This window comes from Mobula hypostoma, chromosome 28, assembly GCF_963921235.1.
Source record: "Mobula hypostoma chromosome 28, sMobHyp1.1, whole genome shotgun sequence".
Classification (NCBI taxonomy): domain Eukaryota; kingdom Metazoa; phylum Chordata; class Chondrichthyes; order Myliobatiformes; family Myliobatidae; genus Mobula; species Mobula hypostoma.
Window position 1 is genome coordinate 6740128 of NC_086124.1, and position 27323 is coordinate 6767450.

Below are 27323 nucleotides of genomic sequence, written 5' to 3' on the forward strand. Positions count from 1 at the left end.
GTCCTGGATATTATGGAGTCTAGTACGCACGATAGAGCTGACTAATTTTACAAGTTTCTGCAACTTATTTCAAAATTGTGCTGTAGCCCCCAACCCCACCCCAATACCAGACTGTGGTGCAACCAGTCAGAATGCACTCCACGGTTCATTTGTATAAGTTTTCGAATGTTTTATTTGACAAACCAAATCTCCTCAAACTCCTAGCGAAATATAGCCGCTGTCTTGCCTTCTTTGTAGCTGCATCAATATGTTGGGATACTGACACCCAGGAACTTGAAATTGCTCACTCTCTCCACTTCTGATCCCTCTACGAGGATTGGCTTGTGTTCCCTCGTCTTACCCTTTCTGAAGTCTATAACCAGCTCTGGTCTTGCTGATGTTGACTGCGAGGTTGTTGCTGTGACACCACTCAACTAACTGGTGTATCTCACTCCCATACACCCTCTCATCACCAAATGAAATTCTGCCAACGATGGTTGTACCATCAGCAAATTTATAGATGCAGCTTGAGTTGTGCCTAGCCGCACAGTCATGGGTGTACAGAGAGTAGAGAAATGGGCTATGCACGCATCCCTGTGGAGTGCCAGTGTTAATTGTCAGCGAGGTGGAGATGTTATTTTCAATCCGCACAGGTTGTGGGTTTTCTAGTTAGCAAGTCGAGGATCCAGTTGCAGAGGGAGGTACAAAGGCCCAGGTTCTGTAGCTTTTCGATCAGGATTGTGGGAATGATGGTGTTAAACGCTGAGCTATAGTCAACGAACAGCATTCTAACATAGGTATTTGCATTGTCCAGGTGATCCAAGGCTGCGTGGAGGGTCACTGAGATTGTGTCTGCAATAGGTTTATTGTGGCGACAGGCAAACTGCAGTGGGTCCAGGTCCTTTGTGAGACAGGTGTTGATTCTAGCCATGACCAACCTCTCGAAGCATTACATCACCATGAATATCATTGAGGCTGCTCACACTGTTCTTCTTGGGCACTGGTATAGTTTGCAGGCGGGACCTTCTAACTGTTTCAGTGAAAGGTTAAAAATGTCTTTGTACGCTCCCGCCATTTGGTCGGCACAGGTTTTCAGAGACTCACCAGGCACTCCATCGGACCCTGCTCCCTTTCACCCTCCTGAAAGACAGCCTGACGTCGGCCTCCGAGACAGGTCACAGGGTCTTCGGATGCTGCAGGGCTCCTCGTAGCTGTGGTTTTATTCTCCCCCTCGAAGTGAGAATAAAAGGCGTTGAGCTTGCTTTTGAATCTGCACGTCAACTTCAGTCCGCGTTGTGGTTTCTGCAGTTGGGTTCACTCACGGTCCTCAGTGGTACAGGAGTAGAGGGCTGCTCTTTCAACCCAATGAACCGAGTTCGATTCCTCATCGGGCCATTTCCCTCACACTGGACCATAGCCCTCCATACCCCTACCATCCATGTACCTATCCCAACCTTCCTTAAACATTGAAATCGAGCTTCCATGCACCATTTGTGCTGGTAGCTCATTCCACACTCATGACCCTCTGAGTGAAGACATTTCCCCTCATGTTCCACTTAAAAGTTCACTTTTCACCCTTAACCCATGACCCCTGCTTGTTGACCCACCCAACCCCAGTAGGAAAAGCCTGCTTGCATTTACCCTACCTGTACCCCTCATAATTTTGTACACCTCTATCAAATATTTTATCAATCCTCTATGTTCTGAGGAATAAAGTCCTAACCCATTCAATCTTTCCTTGTAACCCAGGTCCTCCAAACCAGCAACATCCTTGTAAATTGTCTCTGTACTCTTTCAACCTTATTTATAACTTTCCTGTTGGTAGGTGACCAAAATCTGCGCACAATGCTCCAACCCGAAGAAATCTGCAGATGCTGGAATTTCAAGCAGCACACAATACTCCAAATTAAGCCTCACCAACATCTTGTACAACATCAATATAACGTTCCAAAGTACTTAATACTTTGATTTATGAAAACCCATGTGCCAAAACTCCCTGGCTTCTTCCACAAAGCCAATGACTAATCCAATTTATACTTCATCCGAGCATCTGAACCTTCTTAACCAATCTCCCATGCTGGACTTTGTCAAATGCCTTGCTAAAGACCATGTAGGCAACATCCTTGCTTCCATCAACTTTCCTGGTGAATTCCTCAAAAAATTCTGTAAGATTAGTTGGATATGACCTACCATGCACGAAGCCATGCTATCTATCCTTAATCAGTCCAGGTCAATCCCAATGTATCTGGTCCTTCAGAATACCTTCCAATAACTTCCCAATAACATAATAATAAAAACTATAAATTACAATAAAAATATATAGTGCAAAAAGAGAAGAAAAGTAGTGAGTTAGTGTTCATGGGTTCAATATCCTTTCAGAAATCAGATGGTGGAAAGAAGAATCCTAAATTGTCAAGTGTGTGTCTTCAGGCTTCTGTACCTCCATCCTGATGGTAACAATGAGAAGAGGGCAGGTCCTGGGTAATGGGGGTCCTTAACGATGGATGCTGCCTTTTTGAAGCACTGCTCCTTGAAGGTGTCTTGGATGCCCATGATGAAACTGACTGAGTTTAAAACCTTCTGCAGTTCATTTTGATGCTGTGTTTTTTTTTCCCTGCATCAGAACCAGACTAACAATGCCAACTGTTTATTCATTCCCACAGATGCTGCCTGGACTGCTGAGTTCCTCCGGTATTTTTTGTGCTAGTCTGCTCTGGATTTCCAGCCTCTGCAGACTTCCTCGCGTTTCTAACAATTATTTTGTTCTCCTTTGCACTTGTGTACTGGACATGACGTTAAATATCTTGAATCTTGCTCTTTTGTTTATTCTGCTTAAATTTAATTTAGCACTTCCTGCCTCAGCAATTCAGGTGATCATGAGTGTCACCATTTTGCACCTTTGTGTTCGCCTTTGTGAGGGGCCACAGGAGACGAGATTTTTAAATGAGTACTTCTCGTCTTTGCTTATCTTAATTTGTCGTGGGAGTGCCTACAGTGGATTTATGGCAGAGAGCAATGATTCCCTGAAGCATATTGGCATTACAGAGGAGGACGTGTTGATGGTCTTTAAGTGGGAAAGGTGGATAAATCCCCAGACAACACTCACACACACACACACACACACACACACACACACACACACACACACAAAAGCAACACACACAAAAGTTGCTGGTGGAACGCAGCAGGCCAGGCAGCATCTATAGGAAGAGGTACAGTTGAAGTTTCAGGCCGAGACCCTGCATTCACCAGCATTTTTTGTGTGTGCTGCTTGAAATTCCAGCATCAGCAGATTTCCTCGTGTTTGCGTTTTTAAACACACACATGAAATGCTGGACAAGAGAGAATCTGCAGTTGCTGGAAATCCGAGCAACACACACAACATGCTGGAGGAACTCAGCTGGCCAGGCAGCATCTACTGGGAACAAGTACAGTCGACGTTTCGGGCCGAAACCCTTCAGCAGGAAATGCTGGAGGAACTCAGCAGGTCAGACAGACAGCACCTATGGAGGGGAACAGACCGGCGATGTTTCAGGTCGAGATCGTTCATCAGGTCTGGACCCTTCAGGTGTCCTGATGGAGGGTCTCAGCATCAAGTGAATTACACATTCCTCTCCGCAGATGCTGCCTGACCTGCTGAGTTCATCCACCATTTTGTGTGAGAGAGTGAGTGGGATTTCCAACATCTGGAGAATCTCTTGTGTTTATGATAAAACCCCCCAGGGTAACTACGAAGAAAAGTGCTACAATACCTTTACTTCCCTAGGAGTTTACGGACGTTTGGCACAGGTATATGGAGGAATTTAAGGTGGGGGTTATATGGGAGGCAGGGTTTAAGGGTCGGCACAACATTGTGGGCCGAAGGGCCTGTACTGTGCTGTACTATTCTATGTTCTATGACTTCTAAAACTTTGACAAACGTCTATAGATATGTGGCGGAGAGTACACCGACACAAGGAAAACACAAGGCTACACAGCCTGGTACAGAAACACCAATACCCAAGAGCAGAAAATCCCTCAAATGGCGGTGGTGGATTTGGCCCAGTCCATCACAGGTGAAAGCCACCCAAATACTGAGCACACCTATCGCAGGAAAGCAGCATCCATTATCAGGGTTCCCTACCACCCAGGACAGGTTCTCTTCTCGCTGCTGCCATCAGGAAGAAGGTAGCCTCAGGATTCACACCACCAGGTTCAGCAACAGTTATTATCCCTCAGCCACCAGGCTCTTAAACCAGAGGGGAGAACTTTACTTGCCCCATCATTGAATTATTCCCATAACCAATGGACTCAGTTTCAACAACCCTTCATCTCACGTTCTCGGTATTTATTGTTTATTTATATCTTATTATTATTATTTGCAGAGTTGGTTGACTTCTGTACCCTGGTTGAACAGCCAAGTAGGACAGGCTTCCAATGATTCTATTGTAAGACCATGAGATATAGGAGCAGAATGAGGCTATTTGGCCCATTGGGTCTGCTGCACCATTTCATCATAGCTGGTCCAATTTTCCCCCCAGCCCCAATCTCCTGCCTTCTCCCTGTATCCCTTCATGCCCTGACCAATCAAGAATCTGTCAAACTCTGCCTTAAATACACTTAAAGACTTGGTCTCCTCGGCTGCCTTTCACAGTGAATTCCACAGATTCTCCACTCTCTAGTTAAAGACATCCCTGTCATCTCCATTCCAAAAGGATGTCCTGCTATTCTGAGGATGTGTTTTGGTACCTATCCTATAGATTTGTTGAGTATGCCAACAAGAAAATGAACCTCAGGGTTGTGCATGGTAACATATGCACTTTGATAATAAATTTACTTTGAACTTTTGAGTTCCTCCACCATTTTGTGTGTGTTCCTCTAGATTTCCGACATCTGCAGAATCTCTCGTGCTTGTGGTAGATTCCCGAGTGTATCCTAAGACATCTTGTTCAGCGAGGGAAGAAATTCGTACAGCACGGCCGTGTATTGGTTAGCACAACGCTTTACAGTTCAATTCCCACTGTTGTCTGTAAGGAGCTTGTACGCTCTCCCTGTGACTGCATGGGTTTCTTCCGGGGGCTGTGGTTTCCTCCCACAGTCCAAAGATGTATGGGTTAATTGGTCACATGGGTGTAATTGGGCTTGTTGGGCCAGAAGGGCCTGTTACCATGGTGACTCTCTAATTAAACACATCACATCACACAAACCAATCTTCCGGCCTTGGACTCACTTTACACCACACCCTGTCGGAACAGTGCTGCCAGGATAATCAAGGACACGACCCACCCAGCCAACACACTTTACGTCCCTCTTCCCTCTGGGAGAAGGCTCAGGAGCTTGAAGACTCGTAAAGCCAGATTTGGGAACAGCTTCTTTCCAACTGTGATAAAACTGCTGAACGGATCCTGACCCGGATCTGGGCCGTACCCTCCAAATATCCGGACCTGTCTCTCGGCTTTTTTTGCACTACCTTACTTCCCATTTTTCTATTTTTTCTTTATGATTTATAATTTAAATTTTTAATATTTACCAATTTTTAATATTTTTAATATTTAATATTTGTAATCCAGGGAGTGTGAAGCGCAGAATCAAATATCACTGTGATGATTGTCCAGTCTAGTACCAATTGTTTGGTGACAATAAAGTATAAAGTAAACAAAAAAAGCTGTCATGTCATTTTACAACTGTACAAGCTATTGGTGAGACCTCACTTACTTACTGTCCATTAATGCCACTGGCGTTTAGGGCAACAATGAAGGTCCTCCATCTCTGTCCGTCGTATAGAGGGATTCCTCATTGCCGTTTACAGAACAATTGTTTTTTGACCAGTCAGGGTTGTTAATCCTGAGCTGAACCTCCGATCCTGGAGGATCGGTGGATCACTCTTGGTCTGACCTCTACCCTTTGACCTGCGCGGACCATGGGAGAAAGGGAAAGGAGGACGGGCAGGTGAGGAGAAGAGAGAAGCGGTCAGAGGCCAGACAGGGAAATTGAAGAAGAGGGGAGGGAAGGGGAGAGGGTGAGGGGAAGTTACCGGAAGTTGGAGAAATCGATCTCTCCTCTTGAGAAATCGAGGCATCCAATCACCTCCATCTGTTCGATATACATACTTTGTCCAAAGTATGCAGCTCAACTTGTTTTGCATCTAGGAAAAGATAGTAACAATCTCTGCCCCATGTAAAACAAACAAACAAAAAAATCAGAAGTCTTTCATGCACACGAACTCAACAGGTCAGGCAGCATCTATGGAGCTGAACGAACAGTCAATGTTTCAGGCCGAGACCCTTCTTCAGGACTGGAAAGGAAGTGGGAAGATGTCAGGATAAGAAGATGGGAAGGAGGACAGACTGGAGAGTGAAGCCGGGTGGGAGGTGGAGAAGGTAAAGGACAAGACGAAGGAATCTGATAGTGTGGACCATGGGAGAAGGGAAGGGCACCAGGGGAGGGCGATAGGTAGGTGAGGGAAGAGGACACACTGGGGAATTATAGAAGAGGGAAGGGTTGGGGAGGGTTGGATGTTACCGGAAGTTGGAGAAATCGATGTCTCCTCTCGAGAAATCGAAGCTTTCACGTCGCATCCAATCACCTCCATCCGTTTGATATACATACTTTGTCCAAAGTATGCGGCTCTCCAGGTCTCGCAGCGAGGAAAAGATCTTATCATTGGCTAAGCAAACCAGCAAGTTACTCGTTTTGAGTGAGCGCAGCATCTGACTTGTACCTCGTTCAAATGATGTTCCCGAAACAGCGTTTGGTTTATTTTGAACCCGAGCGCGTCTGCGGACTCGTTTGATTGATTTTTCCGCGATGGGTCAGGCGTGGCAAAGAACTGCGCCTCGCAGAGCCGTGAGCGTCAATTGGGAAAAGTCCGTTTGCCAGTTTCGGGTTATTTTGGTGGGCGAATCGCGCGTCGGTAAAACATCCCTCGTCCTCCGTCTAACGGAGGACAAGTTCAGTGTCAATGTCCGGGAAACGATTGGCGTGGACTATTACGCACACATGCTGGAAACTCCGCCGATACCGAGAGTGAAGCTTCAGGTCTGTGACACGGCGGGGCAAAAGGAACACAGGTTTGTACTTTGGCTAGACGAATGCAGTGTATGCTTATCACAAACAAGAGAAATTCTGCAGGTGCTGGAACTCCAAGCAACACAAAATGCAGGAGGAACTCGGTGGGTCAGGCAGCATCAATGGAAAAGAGTAAATAGTCGACGTTTCGGGCTGAGACCCTTCAACAAGGTCTGCTGAGTTCCTCCAACATTTTGTGTGAATTACAGTGTTCCGACTATGTAACTCTGTGACCTGCCTGGAGCGGGGAGCGAATTCAGAAATCGGAGGTGCAAAGGAACTTGGGACCTTATTGTAACTTCTAAAATTTTAAAAGTATATATTGCACTGTACTGCTACTTCAAAATAACAAATTTCACGACATAGGTAGGTGACAAGAAACCTGATTCTTAAGGTTACCTTGCCGGTTGAGACGGTGGTGAGGAAGGCAAATGCAATGTTAGCATTCATTTGCAAAGGACTAGAATATAAAAGCGAGGATGTAACGCCGAGGCTTTGTAAGCCAGTGGTCAGACCACACTGTGAGCTGTTTCGGGCCCCTTATTTCAGAAAAGGACGTGCCGGCATTGGAGTGAGGAAGTTCACGAGAATGGCCCCAGAAATGAAAGGGTTAACGTTTGAGGGGCGTTTGATGGCTCTGCACTCGCTGGAGTTTGGAGGAATGGGGGGAGGGGATCTCATCAAAACCTACCAAATATTGAAAGGCCAAGAGAGAGTTGATGTGGTGAGGATGTTTCCAATAGTGGGGGAGTCTGGGACCGGAGGGCACAGCCTCAGAATAGAAGGACGTCCCTTTTGAGCAGAGATGAGGAGGAATTTCTTCAGCCAGAGAGTGGTGAAGCTGTGGGAATTCGTGCCACAGACGGCTGTGGAAGCCAAGTCATTGGGTATATTTAAAGTGGAAACACAAACAAGAGCAAATATTTAGAAACGCTAGAAATCCAAGTAATACACACAAAATGCTGGAGGAACTCAGCAGGCCAGGCAGCATCAATTTAAAGCGGGGGTTGGTATGTTTTTGATTCGTCAGGGTGCGAGAAGTTTTGGGGAGAAGGTAGGAGAATGGGATTGAGAGGGAAAATAAATCCGCGATGATAGAATGGCGGAGTGGAGTTGACGGGCCAAATGATTTATTTCTGGTTCTATGTCTCGTGGTTTTTATGATCATAATCAGTCTGTGAAGTTTTGACTTGCGTGATAGATTAGCACCGTGCTCTCTCGTTCAAACGTCAAGTCCGGTCTGCGTTAGACTGTGCGAGTTACCCTTGTCCGTGACCTGCTGCCCTAACGGGGCGGCTGGCACAACGTCTGTGCGGGTGACCCGGGTTCAATTCCCGCCACTGCCTGTAAGGAGTTTGTACATTCTCCCCGTGAGTTTTCTCCACGGGTGCTCCACGGTCCAGACCCTTATTGGGAGGTTAATTGGTCGTTTCATCCAATTTTGTCGGTAAATTGTCCCAAACTAGACCTGGATTAAATCGGGGGATTGCTGTATCCGCACTATCTCAATCGATCAAAACTATTACAATGACAGCGACCTGAGTCACGCCGAAGCATAGCAAACAGGCCCTTCGGCCCATCTAGTCTTTACCAGGCTGTGGTCTGGATTGGAGGGGCTACCTTGTGAGAACAGGTTGAGTCAATTTAGCCTTTTCCCCTTGGAGCGACTGAGGCTGAAAGATGACCGGATAAAGGTGTATAAGATGATGGGAGGCATTGATTATGTAGGGTAAATGCAAGCAGACTATCCAAAGGGAAAAACCAGGGCTGAAATGGCTAACATGAGGGGGCATAGTTTTAAGGTGCTTGGAAGTAGGTACAAGGGGAGTGTCAGGGGTAAGTTTTTCACACACAGAGTGGTGGGTGCGTGGAACGCACTGCCAGCGGCGGAGGTGGAAGCGGATACAACAGGGTCTTTTAAGAGCCTCTTAGATAGGTACATGGAGCCTAGAAAAATAGAGGGCTATGCGCTAGAGAAACTCTAGACCATTTCTAGAGTAGGTTACACGGTCGGCACAACATTGTGGGCCGAAGGGCCTGTAAAGTGCTGTAGATTTCTATGTAGTCTATGCTGAAACCATTTTAAACTCCCTACTCCCATTGACCTATTATGTGCCTATTGAAAACTGCACCGTGTGCTATCCATGTATCCGTCCAAACTTCTCTTAAACATTAAAATCGAGCTCGTATGCACCACTTGTGTTGGCAGCTCATTCCACACTCTCCCAACCCTCTGAGTGAAGAAGATCCCCCTCATGTTTCCCTTATTCTCACCTTTTGCCCTTATCCCATGACCTCTGGTGATAGTCCCACCCAGACTCAGTGGGAAAAGTCTGCCTGCATTTACCCTATCTATAGCCTTCATAAGGAGTTTTTGCGTTCTCCCCGCGATCACAGGGGTCTCCAAAGACCTACCGGTTAATTGGTCCTGTGGGTGTAATTAGATTACGTGGGCTTGTTGGGCCAGAAGAGATTTTTTTTTACCGTGTTGTACCTGAGTTAGTAGGTTTCTCACTCAAGTTAGGAAAGATTTCTTGGACCTTGAGTGAATCGCACGTGTGGGGTTGGGGGTCAGAGAATTGGAAGCGGGAGTGGGTAGGGACAAGGTGGGGGGGCTGGGGGACGGTGGATTGGAGTGGGTCTTGAGGGCTTGAGGGAGCGTCCGAGGAGAGAGGCACACAAGTCCCCGGAACAGAGAATGAAGGATCAGACGATACTGTGGATATGTTTGCAGGAGATTAAAGAGGGAGCACAGTCATAAGACAAGAGCAGAATGAGGCCATTCAGCCCATTGGTTCTGATGCTTTCCATCATGGCTGATTTATTATCCCTCTCAACCCCATTCTTCTGTCTCCTTCGCATAATTTGACACTCTTGCCTATCAAAAGCCTATCAATATCTATTTTAAGTATACCCATATCTACCACCATCAATGGCAACGAATTCCACAGATGCTCCACCCTCTGGTTAAAGAAGTTCCTCCTTGTATCTGTTCTACAGGGATGGTGCTCTAACCTGAGGCTGTGCCCTCCAGCCCTAGACTCCCCCTCTATAAGGAACATTCTTTCCACATCTACTCTGTCTAGGCCTTGCAATATTTGATAGGATTCAATCAGATATCCCCCCCCCCATTCTAAACAACAGTGAATACAGGCCCAGAGCCATTAAACGCTCCTCATAGGTTAACCCTTTCGTTCCCGGAATCATTCTTATGAAATTCCTCTGCATCGCCAGCACGTCTTTTAGATAAGGGGCTCAAAACTACTCGCATGTGCGGTCATACGGTCACAGAGCTCTATATAGCACAGAAACAGGCCCTTCTGCACATCTGCCCCATTCAAACTTGTTATTCTGCCTCGTCCCATTGACCCACACCTGGGCCATATGCCTTCATACCCCTCCCGTCTATGTACTCACCAAACTTCTCTCTAACGTTGCAATCGAACCCGCATCCGCCACTTCCGCTGGCAGCTCGTTCCGCGCTCTAATAACCCTCTGGTGAAGAAGTTCCCCCTCAGGTTCCCCTTGAATATTTTTACCTTTCAAATGAGAGGAGATTCAAGGATGGGAAGGGTGGATTTGTGTGGGACAAGACGAGAGGTGAGTGGGAAGTAAGGAGATAACTGCAGAAGGGATCTATCTGTGTGTAATGTTCTGCAGTGGTCTGGATCTCCCTTGCAAATGGACCAAGAGCTCACTGTGATGTCTTCATATAGGAACCTCCCCACTGCTACCTCATTCTCCTCATTATCTGGATCACCACAGTTTGACCTCTTAGTATTGACATGAAATTTCTTTTATGTCCCACTCCCATCAGGGAGGAGGCCACGTAGCATCCAGGCCAGGACCACCAGATGCAAAAACAGTTACTTTCCCTAAGCAGTAAGGCTGATTGAAACCTTCACCCACCAACCCACCCCTCCACACCCTCAACCACCACTGCTTCAGAATTTCCTGTCGGGTCACCTTATGTATGAACACTCCTGTGCCTGATGTCACTTTATGGACATACAACCAATCTATGTACATAAGCTATCTTATGTATTTGTATTTATTGTGTTTTTTAAAAAATTATTGTGTTCTTTATCTTAGTGTTTTTTTTGTGCTGCATCTTATCCTGAGCAACAATTATTTTGTTCTCTTTTACACTTGTGTACCGGCAATGACGTTAAACATTCTTGAATCTTGACATTCTGATTGTGTTCGTCTTGTAAAGACTATATATTATGTTTTTTCTTGTGAATGCTGCCACCTTGCAGGCGTTGATAGATTCTTGGTTTGTCAGGGAATGAAGGGATACTGGGAGAACGCAGGACATTGGGGGTGAGAGGGAAAATGGATCAGCCATGGCGAAATGACGGAGCGGACTCGATGGGCCAAATGGCCTAATTCTGCTGCTTCTGTGCTATGATGCTGCTTCAAGTAACTTTTTCGTTCCATGTGTACAGATATGTTTTTGGTGCAAATGACAATAAGCTTGAGCTTGGCTTTGACCTTGTGGACAGCCCCACTGATGACAGATCAGATTGTTGCCCTGATGACTTTCTTGCCATGCATAACAAACTCAGTGAATAAGCTGGTGGATACGCCAACACAAAGAATTGCAAGATTCTTTAGTGACGTACTATTTATTGAGATAGGGTGCGGGATATGCCCTTCCGGCGCCCTTCAAGCTGCACCACCCAGTAATCCACGGATTTAATCCTCACCTAACCGTGGGGCAATTTACAACGATCAATTAACCTACCAACCTTTGGACTGTAGGAGGAAACCAGAGCAGCTGGAGGAAACCCATGCAGTTACGGGGAGAACGTACAAAATAATTTCTCACTCGGGGTCAATAAAGTACGTATTATTGTTACAAAATCCTTACAGGCAGTGGTGGGAATTGAACCTGGGTCACCTCTACTGTAGAGCATTGTGCTAACCATTATACTGTTGTGCTACCCTCTTCACATCTCATCAAACACCTAATGAAGTAAGGCCATTGAATTGCCTCCTTTGTGACCGGCAAAATGTGCTGAGCCCAAAATAGATCCACCAAGAAGTTGAGGCACAGGAACTTGAAGCTGCTCATCCTTTCCTCTGCTGACCTGTTAATGAGGACTACCGTGTCCTATCCTGACTTCCTCTTCCTGAAGTCCACTGTCGTTTAGTTGTTCCTGCTGACATTGAGTGTGAAGTTATTGTTTTGACACCTCAAGACCAGCTGATCTGTCTCCTCATAGCCATCTGAAAACCCTGGAAGTTACAGCTGGAGTTTAGGAGGATTTCTACTCCTACTTTGGAAGTCACTCCTCTAAAAGGACCACAACCTTGTCGTAAAGTTTGGAGGCTTATGTGCCTCATTAATCTGGATATCTATGTTGGCTTGAGTCAGGGCCTTGTGCTTTGTCTCTCGGTAGGGTCACCCATGCCAAACAGGTCACAAGGTAGAGGTCAGACTAAGAGTGGTCCACCAGTCCTCCAGGTTCAGGGGTTCGGCTCAGGGCTAAAAACCCTGACTGGTCCAAAAAAAATATTGTTACGGAAACAGTAATGAAGAATCCATCTATATCTGTGTGTGATAGTATTCCTGAGTCTCTCCCTGGGATTTGCATGACTGACAATAGTGAAAACCAAGAAGCGTTACTGATGTGATGAAGGAAGCCCTGAACACAGCCAGTTGGAGGATCTTTATTGCTGTCCTAAACACCAGTAGCATAATGGGCAGTAACTAACGTGGAAGTCACTTGCCAATATGCCAGAGGGAGTTCCTTCTGGGCAACTTCATTGGCAAGTCTGGAAAGAATCCTGCCCCCTGGCATGTTCAGATCATGAAGGATACCCAGTGACTGCTCGACTAATCTCCACACTATAATCAAGATCTATGCTCAACAAAGGAGCCAAACCCAACTGTGGTAACCACAGGTAGATCTGCTGGCTGTCTGCCACCAGGAAAGTCATCGCCAAGATTCTCTTGGACTGTCTTCTCCCATTGGCTGATGAGATTTTCACTGAGGAGCTGGGTTCCTGCAACCTATTGACTCTCTTTCAATGACTCTTCATTTCAGGATCTCAGTATTTATTCCTTATTTATTATTATTGTTTCTTTCATTTTGTATTTGCACAGTTTTTTGTCTTTTGTACGGTGGTGGAACCGCCAAGCTGGTGTGGTCTTTCATTGATTCTGTCCTGGTTATTATTCTGTGATGGATTTATTGAGTATGCCTGCAAGAAAATGAATCCCAGGGCTGTGTATGGTGACATATGTACCTTGATAATAAATTTTCTTTCAACGTTGATACCGTCCTGTTGCAAACACAGTGGATGTGAGGGGATGTCGGTGAAACCTACTCAATACAGAAAGACCTAGACAGAATGGACATGGAGAGGATGTTTCCATGGGATGAGTCTAGGACCAGAGGGCACAGTCTCAGAATACAAAGCCATCCTTTTAGAACACAGATGAGATTTTTTTCTTTTAGCCAGAGGGTGGTGAGCCTGTGGAATTCATTGCTATAGACGGCTGTGGAGGACAAGTTATTGGGTATATTTAAAACAGCGGTTGATAGGTTCTTGATTAGTCAGAGTGTCAAGGTTATGGGAAGAATGGGTTGAGAGAGATAATCAGCCATGATTGAATGATGGAGCAGACTTGATGGGCTGAGTGGCCTAATTCTGCTCCTATGTCTTATGGACATGATCTTTTATGTACTTGTTTAGTTAGTTATTGATTTACTGATTGGGATTTTTTGAGCCGTGTTGCCCAGCAACCCCTGATTTAACCCTAGCCTAACCACGGGACCATTTACAATGATCAATTAACCTGCCAGCTGGTATGCCTTTGGACTGTGGGAGGAAGGCAGAGCACCCGGGGGAAGCCTACACAGTCGCAGAGAGAGCGCTGCCTTACAGGCGGCGGGAATTGAACCCCGGTCGCTGGCACTGGAAAGCGTTGTGCTAACCACTACGCCCGTAGCAGCTGCAAGAGAAATGCAGGGAGCACCAATCATTATCTGACCTTCTAGCTTAAAACTCACAAGGGTGTTTTGACCATTGCTAAAAGACCGTGCAGCATCCATGTCAAATTGATGGTCTCAGTTATAGAAAAGTACAGCACAAAAACAGGCCCTTCAGCCCATCTAGTCCATGCTGAACTATTAATCTGCCTAGTCCCATCGATCTGCACTAGGACCATGGGCTTGCATACGCTCACATCCTATCCAAATTTCCCTTAAATGTTGAAATCAAACCACATCCACCACATCCACTGACAGCTCATTCCACACTATCACCAGCCTCTAAATGAAGAAGTTCCCCCTAAATGGTTAACCCATGAACCTCAAATTTTAGTCTCACCTAACCTGAATGGGGGAAAAAAGCCCTGCTTATATTGACCTTATCTATACTCCTCATAATTTTGGATTAATTCATGCTGTCTTGTATGATGTGGGTGTACGTGGTCTTTCCATGACCGTGATTGTTCTTGGCAAATTTTTCTACAGAAGTTGTTTGCCATCGCCGTCTTCTGAGCAGTGTCTTTTGCAAGATGGGTGAGCCACCTTGAGAGATTGTCTGCCAGGACTTGTGATGTGCACCAGCTGCTCATACGACCATCCAGCACCTGCTCCCATGCCTTCACGTGACCCTAATTGGGATGGGGTGGGGTTAGGCAGGTACAATAACTTGCCCAAGAGTGATGTGCAGGTTAGCAGAAAGAAGTAGCAGCTTACACCTCATTTGGTAGCAATGTATCTCCACTCCCATGTTTAAACTGTGTACATACGTCTACTGATGCTTCTGGACACATCGTCAGTGGGTGTTTCGGGTCTTTCAACATCATACAACCTCCTCCAGGTGACCCAGCCGGGGCTGATCAGACCCCAGCTTGTGTCCAGATGGCTAGCTACTCCATGGCTCCCCTCTTTTGAGCCACAGCCATCTTGAGGCCCTCTCTGCTGCATCGGTGGTACTGCAATGTATCTCCACTCCCATGTTTAAACTAAAAGTATCAGTTGGATGGACCTTTCCAGCCATGAAGCAATGGCAAGTACACTGTTGATAAATTTAATCACAAGACATTCTACAGATGCTGGAAAGGTGGTGACTCTTTATTCCTTTCCATAGATGCTGCCTGACCTGCTGAGTTCCTCCAGCATTTTGGGGGGGGGGTTCATAAATTTAATATCACTAATTTAAGTTCTGTTGGAGGGGGAGGGGTGCAGTTGAGAGGCTGGAATGGCAGCTTTCATATGTCAGTAAAGGAGAAAAGTTTTCATTGTAGCTCACTCAAAAGCAGAAGTGCACTCCAGGGTCAAAACAAACACTATCTGCTTAATCTAGAGATAAACCAGGAATTCAATAACCTCTCGCTCAGGGATGGGTGTTTAGCCCAGTTTAACTTCATGCTTTCTGTTGGGTATGCATGAGGTAGCGAGTGCCTTATTCAGAATGAGAGAGGAGCTGGCCAAAGTTGATTGCAAGGGGACACTAGCAGGGGTGATGGCAGAACTGTAGCAGGTGGAAGGTGCAGGATAGATGCATCCCCAAGATGAAAAAGTATTGTAAAGGGAGGATGAGGCAACCATGGCTGACAAGGGAAGTCAAATAGAAAATAGGTGCAGGAGTAGGCCATTCGGCCCTTCGAGCCTGCACCGCCATTTATTATGATCATGGCTGATCCTCCAACTCAGAACCCCGCCCCAGCCTTCCCTCCATACCCGCTGACCCCCGAGGCCACAAGGGCCATGTCTAACTCCCTCTTAAATATAGCCAATGAACTGGCCTCAACTGTTTCCTGTGGCAGAGAATTCCACAGATTCACCACTCTCTGTGTGAAGAAGTTTTTCCTAATCTCGGTCCTAAAAGGCTTCCCCTCTATCCTCAAAGTGTGGCCCCTCGTTCTGGACTTCCCCAACATCGGGAACAATCTTCCTGCATCTAGCCCGTCCAATCCCTTTAGGATCTTATACGTTTCAATCAGATCCCCCCTCAATCTTCTAAATTCCAACGAGTACAAGCCCAGTTCATCCAGTCTTTCTTCATATGAAAGTCCTGCCATCCCAGGAATCAATCTGGTGAACCTTCTTTGTACTCCCTCTATGGCAAGGATGTCTTTCCTCAGATTAGGGGACCAAAACTGCACACAATACTCCAGGTGTGGTCTCACCAAGGCCTTGTACAACTGCAGTAGTACCTCCCTGCTCCTGTACTCGAATCCTCTCGCTATAAATGCCAGCATACCATTCGCCTTTTTCACCGCCTGCTGTACCTGCATGCCCACTTTCAATGACTGGTGTATAATGACACCCAGGTCTTGTTACACCTCCCCTTTTCCTAATCGGCCACTATTCAGATAATAATCTGTTTTCCTATTTTTGCCACCAAAGTGGATAACTTCACATTTATCCACATTAAATTGCATCTGCCATGAATTTGCCCACTCACCCAACCTATCCAAGTCACCCTGCATCCTCTTAGCATCCTCCTCACAGCTAACACTGCCACCCAGCTTCGTGTCATCCGCAAACTTGGAGATGCTGCATTTAATTCCCTCATCCAAGTCATTAATATATATTGTAAACAACTGGGGTCCCAGCACTGAGCCTTGCGGTACCCCACTAGTCACTGCCTGCCATTCTGAAAAGGTCCCGTTTATTCCCACTCTTTGCTTCCTGTCTGCTAACCAATTCTCCACCCACACCAATACCTTACCCCCAATACCGTGTGCTTTAAGTTTGCACACTAATCTCCTGTGTGGGACCTTGTCAAAAGCCTTTTGAAAATCCAAATATACCACATCCACTGGTTCTCCCCTATCCACTCTACTAGTTACATCCTCAAAAAATTTATGAGATTCGTCAGACATGATTTTCCTTTCACAAATCCATGCTGACTTTGTCCGATCATTTCACCGCTTTCCAAATGTTCTGTTATCACATCCTTGATAACTGACTCCAGCAGTTTCCCCACCACCGACGTTAGGCTAACCGGTCTATAATTCCCTGGTTTCTCTCTCCCTCCAGCATAAAACTAAGAGGGGGCATATAATAGAGCAAAAATTAGTGGAAAGTTAGAGGATTGGGAAGCTTTTAAAAACCAATAGAAGTCAACTTAAATAAAAAAAACATAAGGAGAGAAAAGATGAAATATGAAGATAAGCTAGCCATAGATATCAAAGAGGATGCCAAAAGTATTTTCAGATATTTTGAGAGTAAGAGAGAGATGAGAATGGATATTAGACCATTGGAAAATGACACTGGGGAGGTAGTAATGGGGAACATAGAAATGGTGGACAAACTTAAGTATTTTGCATCAGTCTTCACCGTGGAAGAAACTAGCAGTATGCCAGAAATTTGGGATTGTTAGGGTCAGAAGTGAGTGTGGTTACTATTCCCAAGCTAAGGAAACTTGGGAAGCTGAAAGATCTGAAGGGAGGTAAGTCACCTGGATCAGATGGATTACACACCAGGGTTCTGAAAGTGGTGACTGAAGGAATTGTGGGGGCATTAGTAATGATCCTTCAACAATCACTCAATTCTGGAATGGTTTCAGAGGACTGGAGAATTGCAAATGTCACTCCACTCTTTGAGAAGGGAGGGAGGCAGAAGAAAGGAAATTACAGGCCTGACTTCAGTGGTTTGGAGGATGTTGCAGTCCATTATTAAGGATGAGGTTGTGGGGTACTTGGAGGCATACGATAAAGTAGACCACAGTCAGCAGGGGAAATCTTGCCTGGCAAGACTTTTGGAATTCTTTGAAGAAATAGCAAGTAGGCTTGACAAATGGGAGTCAGTGGATGTTTTTTACTTAGATTTTCAGAAAGCCTTTGACAAAGTGCCACACATGAGGCTATTTAAGAAGTTAAGAGCCCATGGTATTACAGGAATAATACTAGCACGGATAGAGCATTGGATGATTGGCAGAATGCAAAGAGTAGGAATGAAGGAAGCCTTTTCTCGTTGGATGCCGGTAACTAGTGGTGTTCCACAGGGGTCCGGATTGGGACCACTTTGTTTCACGTTATATGTCAATGATTTGGATGCAATTGATGGCTTTGAGGCCAAGTTTATAGACAATATGAAGATCGATGGAGGGGCAGGTAGTGCTGAGGGAGCAGGAGTCTGTAGAAGAATTTAGACTAATTGGGAGAATGGGTAAAGGTGTGGTAGATGGCGTGGTCAGGCATTTTGTTAGAAGGAACAAAGGTGTAGACTATTTTCTAAATGGAGAGAAAATTCAAAAATCTGAGGTGCCAAAGGACTTGAGAGTCCTCATGAGGACCATAAAGGTTAACTTGCAGGTTGAGTCAGAAGGCAAAGGCAATGTTAAGCAGTCATTTCAAGAGGACTGGAATACGAGGATGTGATGCTGAGGCTTTAAGCCACTGGTCAGAACACACTTAGAGGGTTGTGATCAGTTTTGGGCCCCTTATCTAAGAAAGGATGTACTGAAACTGGAGAGTGTCCAGAGGAAGTTCATGAGAATGATCCCAGGACTGAAGGTGTTAATATACGAGGAGTGTGTGATAGTTCTGGGCCTGTACTCACTGGAGTTTTGAAGAATGAGGGCAAATCTCAATGATCTGGGTGATAATGTGGTAAATTGGATCAGCAAGTTTGCTGATGATACAAAGATTGGAGGTGTAGTAGACAGTGAGGAAGATTTTCAGATCCTGCAGAGGGACTTGGACCAGCTGGAAAAATGGGCTGAAAAATGGCAGATGGAATTTAATACAGACAAGTGTGAGGTATTGCATGTTGGAAGGACAAACCAACGTAGAACATACAGGGTTAATGGTAAGGCACTGAGGAGTACAGTGGAACAGAGGGATCTGGGAATACAGATACAAAATTCCCTAAAAGTAGCGTCACAGGTAGATAGGGTCGTAAAGAGAGCTTTTGGTACATTGGCCTTTATTAATCAAAGTATTGAGTATAAGAGCTGAAATGTTATGATGAGGTTGTATAAGGCATTGGTGAGGCCGAATCTGGAGTATTGTGTTCAGTTTTGGTCACCAAATTACAGGAAGGATATAAATAAGGTTGAAAGAGTGCAGAGAAGGTTTACAAGGATGTTGCTGGGACTTGAGAAACTCGGTTACAGAGAAAGGTTGAATAGGTTAGGACTTTATTCCCTGGAGCGTAGAAGAATGAGGGGAGATTTGATAGAGGTATATAAAATTATGATGGGTATAGATAGAGTGAATGCAAGCAGGCTTTTTCCACTGAGGCAAGGGGAGAAAAAAACCCAGAGGACATGGGTTAAGGGTGAGGGGGGAAAAGTTTAAAGGGAACATTAGGGAGGGCTTCTTCACACAGGGAGTGGTGGGAGTATGGAATGAGCTGCCAGACGAGGTGGTAAATGCGGGTTCTTTTTTAACATTTAAGAATAAATTGGACAGATACATGGATGGGAGGTGTATGGAGGGATATGGTCCATGTACAGGTCAGTGGGACTAGGCAGAAAATGGTTCGGCACAGCCAAGAAGGGCCAAAAGGCCTGTTTCTGTGCTGTAGTTTCTATGGTTCTATGGAAACATTGAGTATTGAAAGGCCTAGACAGAGTGAATTTTGGAGAGGATGTTTCCTACAGTGGGGGAGCCTAAGGCCAGAGGGCACAGCCTCAGAATAGGGAGAAGTCCATTTACAACAGTGATGAGAAGGAATTCCTTGATCCAGAGGATGTTGAATCTGTGGGATACATTGGTATGGATAGCTGTGGAGGTGAAGTCATTGGGGACAGTATTTTTAATGCAGAGGTTAATAGGTCCTTCATTAGTACGTGGGTCAAAGATTATGGGAAGAAGACAGGAGAATGAGGTTGAGAGATATAATAAATCAGCCATAATAGAATGGCAGAGCAAACTCGATGGATCGAAAGGCATACGTTTTATGGTCTAATGCAGATGTTCCCAACCTGGGGTCCACGGACTCCTTAATGGCATAAAGAAAGGTTGGAAACCCCTGGTCCAATGGGATTTGTAGTCAAAAGAAGGAAACTGAATGTACCGAGACACTTTTAAACCCAAACTAATTTAGTTTTCTCTTGCTAATTGTTGTCTCAATAATTGTCCTTCCTCCTGTTCTCTCACTAAACCCTTAAAGTTCAAAGTAAGTTTATTATCAAAGTGTATATATGTGGCCAAGTGGTTACGGCGTTCGTCTAGTGATTCGAAGGTCGCTAGTTCAAGCCTTGGCTGAGGCAGCGTGTGTGTCCTTGAGCAAGGCACTTAACCACACATTGCTCTGTGACGATGCCAAGCTATATGGGTCCTAATGCCCTTCTCTTAGACAACATTGGTGGTGTGGAGAGGGGAGACTTGCATCATGGGCAACTGCCGGTCTTCCATACAACCTTGCCCGGGCCTGCGCCCTGGAAACCTTCCAAGGCGCAAATCCATGGTCTCATGAGACTAACGGATGCCTATATATCACCATAAACTACCTTCAGATTCATTTTCTTGCAGGCATTCACAGTAGAACAAGGAATACTATAGAATCCATGAAAAACTATTTAAAAAAAAGACTGACCATCAATGTGCAAAAGAAGACAAACTGAGCAAATACAAAAATATATACTGAGAACATGAGTTGTAGGGTCCCTGAAAGTGAGTTCATGGGTCGTGGAATCAGCTCAGAGTTGAGGTGAGTGAAGTTATCCACGCTGGTTCAGGAGCCTGATGGTCGAAGGGTAATATCAGTTCCTGAACCTGGTGGTGTGGGACTTCAGGTTTTCTGCTCCTCCTACCTGACAGTTGTAGTGAGAAGAGGCCATGACCAGCCTCCATGTGCTGTGCTTAGAACAAGTCATCTGACATATCAGCACAACCACAAATTGGCGTACCATCTCCGATTTTTCCCTTTCTCAAGTCAACGTTGTTGGTTTTGCTGACGTTGAGTGTGAGGTCATTATTGTGGCACTAAATCAGTGTTCAATCCTGATTTATACTTGTGCGTCAAATCGACGAGGAAGGTACGGCGTAGCCGCAAACCCTGTGCAGTGCCTACGCAGATCCCCTGATGCGCACCTCTCCCAAAATGTAACTACGCGTCGTGGCAACGCAGACCGCAACAACCGTGATTGGTCCGCTTGGTAGCATCGCATTTCCTCCTGCGCTGCAATAGCTTCCCATTGGGCGACTGAAGGGCAGGGAAGGAACTCTGGCTGCAATGCTTTCCATAAAGCTTTACACACCTCTGAAATTATGGAGGACACATCTGGCTTTTACGAAAAAAACGCTCGCTTTAAACTTGTTTACCCCGAGAAAGACTATCATGACCATGAAGCCTTGCACAGGCGGGTGTGTGCGCATGCGTGACGTGCGAATACGTGCCCGAACTGCAGAGCGATGGAGACACACCAACACACAAGTATAAATGCTCACAACGGCGTAGCCCACTTGCGTAGGCTACAGCGTAAGCTGGTACGCACAAGTATAAATCAGCCTTTACTCCCAAACGCTGAATTATCACCATGGTGCTGTCATTGTTGAATTTGTGGATATTTTAGGAGTTGTCCTTAGTCATGGGTGTAAAGAAAGTAGAACAGAATTGTTTTGAAAGATATATTTTGACAAAATCCCTGCACATGCTGGACTATGGCCCTCAATACACATCCTATCCATGCACTTATCCAAACTTCTCTTAATTTTTGTTTAACTATCTCACTGGGCAGCCACATTTTCTACTTTCATACCGTTCAGATTATGAACAGTTCGCAGGAATGAAACTCTGTTGTAATCCGGGAAGGATATGGGCTTCACTCACTGTCACTTGGTCGTATAATTGGAGCACGGTAGCGTAGTGATTGGCACAACGCTTTACAGTACCAGCGACCCGGTTCAATTCCCGCTGCTGCCTGTAAGGAGTTTGTACGTTCTCCCTGTGACCGCTTGGGTTTCCTCCCACAGTCCACAGACATACTAGCTGGTAGGTTAATTGGTCATTGTAAATTGTCCCGTGATTAGGCTGGGATTAAATCGGGGAATAGCTGGGTGGCTAGGCTTGAAGTTCCGAAATTGCCTATTTTGCGCTGTATCTCAATAAATAAATAAACTTGATTTGATCCTATTATTTGCCTTTTTTTTAGGACAATGACACAATCATATCTCCAAGTTATGCTTGGCGGTCTGCTGGTATTCGACATAACAAATCGCCATTCCCTTGACTACATTAGAAATTGGCTGGATGAAGCCAGCAACCTGATTGACCAGTGCAAGTATGTCTTCATTCTTGTTGGCCACAAGAGTGACCTGTCAGCTGAAAGGACAGTCTCAATAGAGGAAGCCGAGAAATTTGCAGAAGACATGGGCTTGAGATACATTGAGACGTCTGCCAAGGACAACACCAACATACAAGAAGTGTTTCACTTGCTGGCAGAGTCGATTGCCGAGATGGTGAAATCAGAGATCAATGGAGGAATCACTGAAACGCGAATTGTCATATTCACGTGATGACTTTTGGCTTTGGCCTAAAGAGTTTTGATGCCGCATTGACTGATCTATTTTATATAGGAGGGAAAATTGACAAACTTGATCTATCACAATCAGTTTGCAACTAGCAGATGATGACGTGACTTTGACAGAGATTGAAATGGATCTTTCATGACTGCTAAATAGCTGAGATGAATGCCAATGCTCTTCATTGATGTGCTCCAGGTGCACTTTATAACTGTGACTTCTTCATATCATTGATAAAGTGAAAATCGGAAGATTGCAGTTGGTGGAAATCAGAAATAAAAGCAGATGGTGCAGGAGGAACTGGGTGAGGCAGGTACTGAGGAAAGAGAAAGTGCTAATATTTCAATCTGACTCTACCCAGTCTAGTATGTCTACCGCTTGATACCAAGCGTGGAGAAATTGGCAAATGAACCGTTTGTGTAGATGAGGCAAAATAATTATCTCCACTACAAAGCCTGTGGGGCTGGGAGAAAGAACAAACTACTAAAACACCATGGTTTGGATGGCCTCATTCTGTGTAGTGATACAGAGTGTATAATGGAAAATGTATAAATGCATTGTTTTTCATTAGAGTACAGTACAGGTGAATTTATAGTGGGGAGCATCAACATTACCTTTGTCAATGTTAAATAGCACAGACTTTTATGGAGATAATTCCTAGTTTTTATTCCCACAGCATGAATCTCCACAAGCGCTGGTTTCGCAGGATTTTGTTGTTTTATTCTCGATATTTTAATATCCACAAAGTTTTATAATAAAAGTAGTCTGGAGATTATTATATGTGTAGTATTGCACTCTCAGCCCCAGAAAAGAACAATGAGAGGAAATGATCTTTTTGAAAAGAAAAGATTGAATATCGGATATATTGTAGTTGGAAAGAATTGGGAAAAGTGTAGCTCAGGTGGTTGATAGTTGGGTTGAGTTCTTCTTCAACCCTGGCAACCGCAAACCTTTTGTCACCATTAGAGGGGGCATTGTCAATACTCTGCTCATTTGTGGTGTGTTCTCCGAACGTTTGGTCTTGAACCTGATTGAAAAGTATTGAAAGGCCAAGCATTCGGAGGACACACCACAATCAACAGCGCACCAATGATGTCTCCTCGCATGGCGATAAAACGTTTCAAGTAAATTGCTAAGGTTGGAGAACAACTCAACTTAACCATAATATAGAGATCGATTTTTTTTTAGATGTGAAAAATCAGGCTTTGCAATACCTTTTTCTATAACTTTAAAAGGTTTGAAAACTGTATTGTGATACTTAAGTGGAACAGAAACCCATATTTACACGTATTTATGCAATGGATTCATTTTATTAATTTTAACAATTATTTGCACATTGTTAATTGTGAGTTTGAAAATAAAATGGATGTAAGTAGGCCTCAGCATGTCAATGGTCTGTTGAGTTGAACATGGAGCCTGATGTTTGGATTTACGACTTCCTAATTGACATTCCTAGTGCCTATATTTGGGTGATGGATTGGAGATGTGTCTCTACCAAAGGAATGGTAAGGTGCTCCTTCCCTCCGCTAGCCTGCAGGTCACCCTTGGGCAAGGTGTAGCACCTGCTAATCTTCCCCCCCCCGCCCCGACCCACCATGATCAGGGTCACATGATGCCATAGGAGAGCAGGTGGTGGATGTTCACATGAGCAGTTGATGCACATCGCAAGTCCTGGTTATGTGACCACTGATGCCAGGTAGACAATCTCTGAAGTGTATTGATAATGGCTGGGGTCACCCGTATGGTAAAGACACTGCCCAGAAGAAGGCAATGGGAAGCCACTTCTGTAGAAAAATTTGCCAAGAACAATCATGGTCAAAGATCACAATCGCCCATGAAATACGACTAGGCACATAATGATGGCAATAGTTCATTCATCTAGTAACGATCCAACAAAGAAACTGCCTCTATTCTGAAGAGAAAAGAAGGAATTTCTTTAGCCGGAGGGCATGGAATCTGTGGGATTAATTGCCATAGACGGCTATGGAGACCAAGTCACTGGTGATATTAAAGTAGAGGTTGATAGGCATTTGATTAGCAAAGGCTTCAAAGGGTATGGGAAAAAGCAGGAGAATGGGGTTGGAGGGAAAATAAATCAGCCACCATCAAGTGGTGGAGCAGGCTTGGTGGGGGCCAAATAGCCTAATTCTGCTCCTGTCTTATAAAAACCTACATTGAAATGCACCGATGACCAGCACAATTGAAGGACTCTGCAGCCTGCAAGAGTCATCAACCTAGCATGCCCACGGTGTAGTAACCGCAAGTCTTTGGAGTGTGGCAGGAAACCGGGACAGCTGAAGGAAACCCACACGGTCACTGGGAGAACGTACACGCTCCTCACAAACAGCAGGAATAGAATCCTGTTTGGTGATCGCTGTTGCTCCTGTAAAGCGTTGCACTAACATAACTGCTACACTACTGTACTGATCTCTGGTTCAAAAAGCCTCTGGCTTCATACCCTTGAGTGAAGGACTCCATACGCTAATGCTCCTGAAGCCTTGGTTTTAACCAGCATCTATCTCCAAGCCTGTTTGGGATCCACGTTGTCAGAGCGATTGGCTTGTTCTCCTAAACTTGGACCAGACTAATCACTTTAACTTTGCCCTCACTCTGAAGAGCTGTACTACTAATTAGTCTAGAAAATGGGCATGGATGTGAAGATGGGATGGGATGTTATGTTGAAGATGTTGGTGATGCCTAATTTGGAGTATTGAATGCAGTGTTGGTCACCTACCTACAGGAAAGGTGTAAAAAGTTTTAAAGAGTACAGAGAAAATTTACATGGATGTTGACGGGACTAGGGAGACCGGAATTACAAGGAAAGATTGAACAGGTAGAATGTAGAAAACTGAGGGGAGATTTGATAGCGGTATGAAAGACTGAGGGGTATAGATAGGGTAAATGCAAGCAGGCTTTTTCCACTGAGGTTGTGTGGGGCTACAACTAGAGGTCATGGGCTCAGGGTGAAAGGTGGAATATTTAAGGACACATGAGGGGAAAGAGAGGGTGGTGAAAGTATGGAACGAGCTGCCAGCCCAAGTGGTGTGTGCAAGCTGAATTTCAACGGTTAAGATAAGTTTGGATCGGTACATGGATGGTAGGGGTACGGAGAGCTAGGCAGGTGCAGGTTGACGAGAATAGGCAGCTTAAATGGTTCGGCACAGACTAGATGGGCCAAAGGGCCTGTTACTGTGCTGTAGATTTCTATGACTCCATGAAGGAAAATCTTGACTCCGTCTAATCTGTTGCTACTGCTGTTAAATTCCAAGCACAGAGAAGTGGTATTGACTTGTCTTGTAAATGAGGCTATAGAATTTGCTGAAAGGAAATAAGTGGGGATGGGATTGCAGAGGTCTTACTCTGAGATCATGGCTCGAGGGCTGAGGGAAGTCAAAGGCTCAATGTCTGTGAATCAACAAATCCCGCTGGTGGCTGGAGGTTAAAGATGTCCAGTCCTAGGGTTACAGGACTGTATGTGCATGGGTGGGTGATGGGGAGAGAGGAATGGGGCTTGTTTTGCTGTTGTTGATATCTTGTGCTCTGCTAGCATGATGGGTATGCTATGTTGGCACCGACACTTGCTGGCTGTCTTCTTGGGAGTGCTGGTCGTTCTGTGAGCAATGCATTTCACGGGTTGTTTCGATGATAAATTAATCTGTATAATTCTAAGCTCCAATAAGCTCTTAGAAACCGGAGGTCCATGAGCCAGACCTCATCGAAGGATCAGAGGTGGAGAGGGTTAGCAACTTTAATTCTTAGTTGTTAGTATTTCAGAGGAGCTGCCTTGGAACCAGCATGCAAATAACATTGCAAAGAAAGCACAGCGACACCTCTACTTTGCATTTATTTAAATCTTACATCCATCCCACAACGTGAGGGAGCAAAAATCTTTGTGTAATGACTCCATTGCAATGTGCAGATGTGAAGTTATAAGACTAATAGCCTGTACAAAGAAGTTGTCCCATGGCTTGTTGGTCCTGGTTTTAATGCTGTGCCAGACTGAAGCAGTTTATGGTTGGGGTGACTGGTGACCCTTGATGATCCTCCAGGCCTTCTTTATGCACCTGCTGCTGTAAATGTCCTCAACGAAGGGAAGTGCATATCTACAGATGAACTGGGCTGTCCGCACCACACTCTGCAGTGCCCAGCGATCAAGGTCGGTGCAATTCCCATACCAGGCAGTGATACAGCCAGTCAGGATGCTCTCAATGGTGCCCCTGGAGAAAGTCTTGAGGATTTGGGGGCTCAGGCTGGCTTCCTTAGGAGTCTACAGAGATTCGGTGTGACACCTAAAACTTTTGACAAACTTCTATAGCTGTGTAGTGGAGAGTGTATTGAGTGGCTGTGTCATGGTCTGGTATGGAAACACTAATGCCCTTGAACAAAAAGTCCTACAAAAGGTAGTGAATTCAGCTCAGTACATCATGGGTAAAGCCCTCCCAACCACTGAGCTGTTGTAGGAAAGCAGCATCCATCATCAGAGATCCTCACCGCCCAGGCCATGCTTTTATCTCGCTGCTGCCATCAGGTACTGCCACAAGAACCTCCGGACTTGTACTACCAAGTTCAAGAACAGTTACTACCGCACAACCATCAGGCCCTTGAACAAATGGGCATAACTACATTCACTTCCCCATGCATTGAGATGTTCCCACAACAAATAATCTCACTTTAAGAACTCTATCTATTATCTCACGTTCTCATTATTTATTGCTATTTATTTATATTTGCATTTGCAGAGTTTGTTGTCTTCTGCACTCTGGTTGATCTTTCATTGATCCTGTTATAGTTACTATTCTATAGATTTACTGAGTATGCCCACAGGATAATGAATCTCAGGGTTGTATGTGGTGAC

At 45.2% G+C, this 27323-nt stretch overlaps 1 protein-coding gene across 1 annotated transcript; it reads left to right on the forward strand.

Annotated features, from left to right (window-relative positions):
• The first annotated feature begins 6667 nt into the window (after nucleotides 1-6667).
• Nucleotides 6668-22519, forward strand: LOC134338904 (ras-related protein Rab-39A-like). The gene is made up of 2 exons (XM_063035084.1): nucleotides 6668-7028; nucleotides 22099-22519. Exons 1-2 carry the CDS (start codon nucleotides 6766-6768, stop codon nucleotides 22460-22462), a joined length of 627 nt encoding a protein of 208 aa, XP_062891154.1. The 5' UTR covers nucleotides 6668-6765; the 3' UTR covers nucleotides 22463-22519.
• Nucleotides 22520-27323: the final 4804 nt, after the last annotated feature.